At 36.8% G+C, this 6127-nt stretch overlaps 1 protein-coding gene across 1 annotated transcript in view; it reads left to right on the forward strand.

Moving 5' to 3' along the window:
• LOC101861599 (centrosomal protein of 164 kDa) overlaps nucleotides 1-6127 on the forward strand; it is a gene marked incomplete in the record, with an annotated part of 50405 nt that overhangs the window by 18317 nt on the left and 25961 nt on the right. The window contains 2 exon segments of the mRNA XM_005104171.3: nucleotides 2009-2140; nucleotides 5627-5744. Coding sequence (XP_005104228.2) covers nucleotides 2009-2140; nucleotides 5627-5744 — 250 coding nt within the window.

The following is a 6127-nucleotide window of genomic DNA, read 5'->3' on the forward strand; positions in this document are numbered from 1 at the left end:
TCAGAAGACGGGTTTTCTTTTCGCTACTACCACTTTACACGAAGAACTCAAGACATCAAATTGGAAAGCTACTTTGGCATTGTTTTTGTAAATAGAATGTTGTACGTTTAATTACTGTTCAATTGGTAACTTACAGTTTAGTGAGAACATTATGGTGTCATTTCCTAGACGCACACAATTGTAGTCAATTTAGAGAGCACATCTCTTTTCCTTTTTTAGTCGCTGTTGAGAATAGTTCCTAACATATATAGTAGAATAATAGAAATACTCATCACTTTATATCTTATTTTCTAAGACTTTGAGGTTCAAGCCAAGCTCTTTGTTGTTACAACTACAGATTTACTCTGTGTTTGATGTTGCTGTGTGACTGAAAGCACAATGCTGTGTTTGTTGCACCAAAAACTGACTGAAGTTGAATGCTTTTTTTTTTTCTTTTTGCTACTCGCTGGAGACTTTTCTGTCTGAGATGGTGTGATACAGTTGACTCATTCACACTGCTCAGTGTATGTCATTTTTCTTCAAGTGTGTAGTGCTCAGACATGACCCAGTTCCACTTGATAATAGTTTCAAATCCACAATTTACTTGCTCCCTGCTCTCATTTTCTAACCCTTGTGGAGTTGAAATGAGTGAGTGGTTGGAGGCCACTGTGATGTGGTGTGCTCCCCCTTCTTCTTTTCAACTGTACTTTCATCATCACACTCTGTTTCCTTTAACTGAGAATGTGGCCATCCTTATGTCAACTTTCCATACACCACAGTCTGATTATAACGTATTAAAGTTCATGTTTGTATTGCTATTTATTCTTTCCCACTTGAGAAAGTCCAAAAGTGTTCTATTTTGCTGCACATGAAAATTATGTAGTATGGCAGACATTTTTGTCTTTTCTTAACTAAACAAATAATCCTTTGTCCAGTTATGTTTAACTTACTCAGGAGAGAGCAATTTACCCCAGGTTCTGTGGGAAAATCTTTCAGTTGCAAAAGAAAGTCGGTGATAGTAATCTAGTTACTGGACTACCTGTTTCACAATCCAAACATGATAGGTTCAAATCCCGGTCCAGGTCTAATGTTGTTTCCTTGGAAAAGGCTCTTTACACTGATTTACCCCCCTTCACTCTGGTGGGAATTGGCACCTGGCTTAGATGGTGATAGTTCTTGTCAGCATATTATAGTTATTTGTAAGCCCGTGAAATGACAGCTTGTTCTGAACAGTTCCAAAAGGTGAAAATGTTCCAGAATATCAAAAGTTCTGTTGAGGTGATAATATGACCACATGGTCTAATGATAATAATAGTAGTAATAACAATAATAGTGGCTTATATGTGTCTAGACCATGTGTGAGGCATGATGGTGAAATCAGTCGCTCGTCAGAATAATGAAATTGAAGGTAAAAGCATTTTCTGCTGGTTTTGCAATTTTTATCGAATTTTTCATAATGGGCTCAGCGCCTTTTATTTCCATTTAAAATCACACATCAGGCCCCAACCTTTCTTCAATCACAAACATCTCAACTGCTATTCAGGATAGATGAATATTATTTTCAATCAAAAGCAAGGTAAATGAACAGGCTTTCAGAGTTTACCCATAACTCCTAAAAATTTACAAGTGCCTTATTCCACCGTGTCATAACACATAGGAAGAGCACAGGAGAAAAAATGGCTGTAGTCACAAACTGGAAATTGTAAGGGTGCCAATTTTGAAAGCTTGTGGACTCGTAACTTCATATTTGTTTCTCTGGTGGTTTATTGTTAAGTATTGTTGAATGGGAAATCTAACAACAATAATCAACCAACAGTTGAACAGAAATACACTTATGACTCAACAAGTGTTCAAAATTAGTACCCTCGCGATATTCAGTTTGTGACTACTGTTGTTTTTCCCCTGTAGTCTTCATATCATATGCTTTCTCAAAAGCAGGCTTCAGGCACTTTACAAGCAGAACAAATAAATGAAATAAGTTGCCAGGCATGTGATACAATTTGAACAATAAACAATGAACAATTACCAGCAAATTGCGGGAGGAGCTGACAGCCACAGAGAGGCAGGAGAAACAGGAGCTGGTCCGGTCACAGGAGGAGGAGCTGAAGGCGTTACGCACCGAGCACAAGGACATGCACACTCAGAAAGAGGCTGAGTTGCGGTAAACTTTCTGTTATATAGGATCTCCTCTTCCCTGCACCTCTACCTCCCCCTCTCTCCCTCACTCTTTTCTCCTGGGAAATGGATTACCTGAATCGTGCGTAGCGAGTGTGTTCCTAACTTGAAAGTTCCTGCACGCAGAGACCTACATGTATTTTGAATTAGGTTGTGCTGCATGGCTTTTTGCTTCTTATTTTGTCACTTTTACGGTTATTGGTTTCCGTTATCTTTTTCTCCTCAGTTGTTGTGAAAAGTGATGTAGATTATTTCCTCTTTTATGTTCTGATGTCTGTTTTATTTGTGCTCGTTGTGTCAATGCTTAATGGTAGGACCTATCGCACCTCTCCCATCTTTCGGAACTACTGCAAGGTTAACCATCGTGATCTTTTGAATCAATATCAGCATTAGAAAAGCCGGACCCAGTAAAAAAAGGAAAGTTATAGAAACACGAACAAAAAAGCCTCAGCCTGAGTATTATCCATGAATCTCATAAGAAAGAAAAGTCTAGCTTCTCATCTAAGAAGCTGGCTGAATTCTCATCTAATACTGTTTGGGAGGTTGTAGAAAAACAGCAGTTTCCAACTGACATACCTAGGATGACATGACATTTATTTATGTGCCTATGCCATTAAGTGAACATGTTTCTAAACCCCTTTAAATGTGTAGACATTTCTATTTGCTCAGCCGAGTTTTGTATAACTCATGCATTATGGTCTGAACAAAGGGAATGCAGTGAGGGAGAGAGAAATCTTTTTTTTTTTATCAAGTATCTGTCATTCTGCTAAGCAGGTGTGTATCCCATTAGGACCAGGTTGGCCTTGACAGTTACATTGAAGCAGCTCCCCTTGTTTTGGGGGGTATTTTAAAATCTAAATTGTGTCAATGAGGGTGTAAATCATTTAGTCATTTTGGGAGTTTTGTTTAAAAGAAAAAAATAGACTAGATTAGATGTAATAACACAGGACCTTTGCTTGGATCCATAAGTTGTTCAAGAATGTTTTGCACACATCACCTAAATGCCATGGCTTAAAGTTATACACCCTTTCAGTAGATCTGCATGAATCATGTTGCTTTCTTCTTAATTCACAACAGAGAATTACTTATTAATTTGTCTTAGTGATTGTTCTGTCATAGAACACACTCTTTAAAATTACTTGTTCTGTCCTAGAACACACTCTTCAAAATTACTAGATCTATCATTTCTGAGAACTACAAGCTTCGTTGTCTGCTTTGGATATGGCACTCCATGCTAATAATGATACTTTCGGAAAGAAGAATCATAGATCTATGCCCTGTTTCTAAATTCTGAGTTATGGACTTCACAATTATACACTTTCAAAAAAATTTAACTGATTTTCCCCCCTGCTCTTTTAATTTTGAAGTACTAGCACTTTAATGAACCTGTAAGGTTATTATTATTATCTGTCGAGCTCATGTCATGTTTTTGTCTATTGTTATGTTTTGAAGTCACACCCATACTGAGACAGAATCGCTTTTTTGTTTTGTTTTTGCATGCCTGTCACATGGAAAGAAAACAATCTCTTTTATTTCATCGCCTGCAATACTTTTGTTTTGATTTAAATTCTTGCTTCAAATAACCCTTTTCCTATATCTATGCTGCAGTATTCCATTGTGGTCCTATCCTTTCCTCTGTGCTTTTATTATTTTTTTCCAGTGTTGTTTCATTTTTGTTATTTTCACTATTACACAAGTGACAACAGATGGTCGTTCATCAAGGCTACCCACAGTTTTGCGTCATCATCTGTTGTAGTATTATCATTCACTGCCAGCCTGTGTGTCAAAATTAGTTATCTAAGTGATTTGTGGCTGGCATGCGCCTTTGATAAGTTCAGCTTTCCCATGATTCCCCCCTCTTGCACATAGATTATCCTCCATGATACAAGTGTTTTTGTGCACTGGCCTTTGAATCAGAAAATATCTGATCTATTTTCAAACATGTTTTCTTTCTTTTTTCAAATTGTGTGTAGGAAACGCCTTTATATAATTTTTTATAGGTTTAATTTTATCAAATGACAGATAGGTAATTGTACAAAGGAAAAATGAAAAAACCTCTTGTCCTTATTACTTTATAATGCTGAAATAATGTTAATAAAGCCATAACATACCATACTCTATCCAGATGATATTCTTTATCTATCACTCTTGTGTATGTTTTATAACTAATATGTACTGCAGATCGATTTCTATAATTCGTTTCTCATAATTACACAGTAATGGGTAATCTTTTCCCTAGACAAAATTCATGCAAATGACTCATCTATGTGCCATGTCAGTGTGAAGTGAATGACATAAAATTATTTGCTTTCAAACTTTCATAAGTTTACCTTAAGTGTTACAGCAAAAATAGACCCTTTATTGATACTGTTCATGAAACGTTAAAGCAGAAATGTTACAGGAAATGTAACTTGTTACTGAAAAAGAACTGTATTTAAATATGTGAACTGGTTCTGAAACGTGTAAAATGTGTCTGAAATATGTTAAATATTACTGAAATATGTAAACTGCTCTTACTACTGTAAGTGAACTCTTGAAGCAGGCATGTTATTGAAAGGTGGTGACTAATTCTAAAACATGTAAACTGTTATTAAAACAGATAAACTACCACTGAAATACTCATGTGTTTGAAACATGCAAAAAGTTACTGAAACTCATGAACTGCTACTGAGATATTCAATGTTGCTGCTTTCTATCATTCATACTTGTATGGTTCACTCTCATGTCTAATCTCAAACAAATGCTGTTTAATATGTGTAAGTTTGTTGTTGTTTTTTTATGTTAATTGTGCCCATCAATTGTTTATTATCATTATTGTGTTGGTTTCCTCCTTTGTATGACTATCTAGTCTTTCATAGAAATCGTAAGGCTTGTGAAAAAGATGATACAATCAAATTATGGTTTAAAACTTGATATATGGAAAGAAAATCTCCTTGCATTGAACGTGTTAAATAATGTATATTGCTAGGGGTCTACATTGTTTTCTAATCTTCGGTATGGTTTTGGATTCTCCCATTGTATGCTGCCAGCTTTTCGCATGCATATAATATGTGTTCTCTCTGCTGCCAAATATGGAAATGATGTAAAAGGATGATGGCTTGACAAAAGATCTAGGAAGAAGAAATCCTAGCCTTAAAAGAAAATAAAATATTACTTTACAAGGAATGTTATGTTTTGCAATGGTAAATGTGTTTTTAACAGCTCACAGGGCATGTATATTTATGTTCCCTGTTTGCCATAATATGTATGGATGTATATATTGAAGACAACAAGAAATAGTAATGGTTTGACTGACATTAGTAGAAAATCGTCCAGACCAAAAGAATTAATAAAATGTGAAACTACAGCTGACCTGCTGTATAATATTAGATGCATTTTGCATGATAATTCCTTTTCGAATGCTACCATCTCATTGGATGCGTTTGTAAGTGTTTATGTTCACTTGTGTCCTTTTACTGGTGTGTCCCCACAGGGATCAGATGGAGAGAGCGCTGCAGGTGCTGAGAGATGAGGTGAAGGCGCTGCAGAGGGAGGAGCAGGATAAGCTGGAGGATGAGAAGAAGAAAGCACTGGAGAAACTAGCTAAGCAGGTGGGAGGGACTGCTTTTGTTATGCCATTTGAATTCAAAATTTAGAGTCTTAACAAAATCACACTTTGTGGATTGAAAACAAAGAAAAACGTTTTAACTCTCTCTCTCTCTCTCTCTCTCTCTCTCTCTCTCTCTCTCTCTCTCTCTCTCTCTGTCCTCTATATCTGTTAAACACAGACAAACACACACACACACATACACAAACACCCACACTCACACACCCACACATTTTTACATACTAAAGCCTATCCTGCCTTCCTTCCCTCACCCTCCTCTCCACCCCATTCCACCTCACTTACCCTCGTCCTTTCCCTCACTCCCCTGCTTTACCCTTACCCTCTCCCCCTCCCTCATCTCCCCCCCCTCTTAACCCTCCACTTCTT

This window comes from Aplysia californica, unplaced genomic scaffold (genome assembly GCF_000002075.1).
Source record: "Aplysia californica isolate F4 #8 unplaced genomic scaffold, AplCal3.0 scaffold00408, whole genome shotgun sequence".
Classification (NCBI taxonomy): domain Eukaryota; kingdom Metazoa; phylum Mollusca; class Gastropoda; order Aplysiida; family Aplysiidae; genus Aplysia; species Aplysia californica.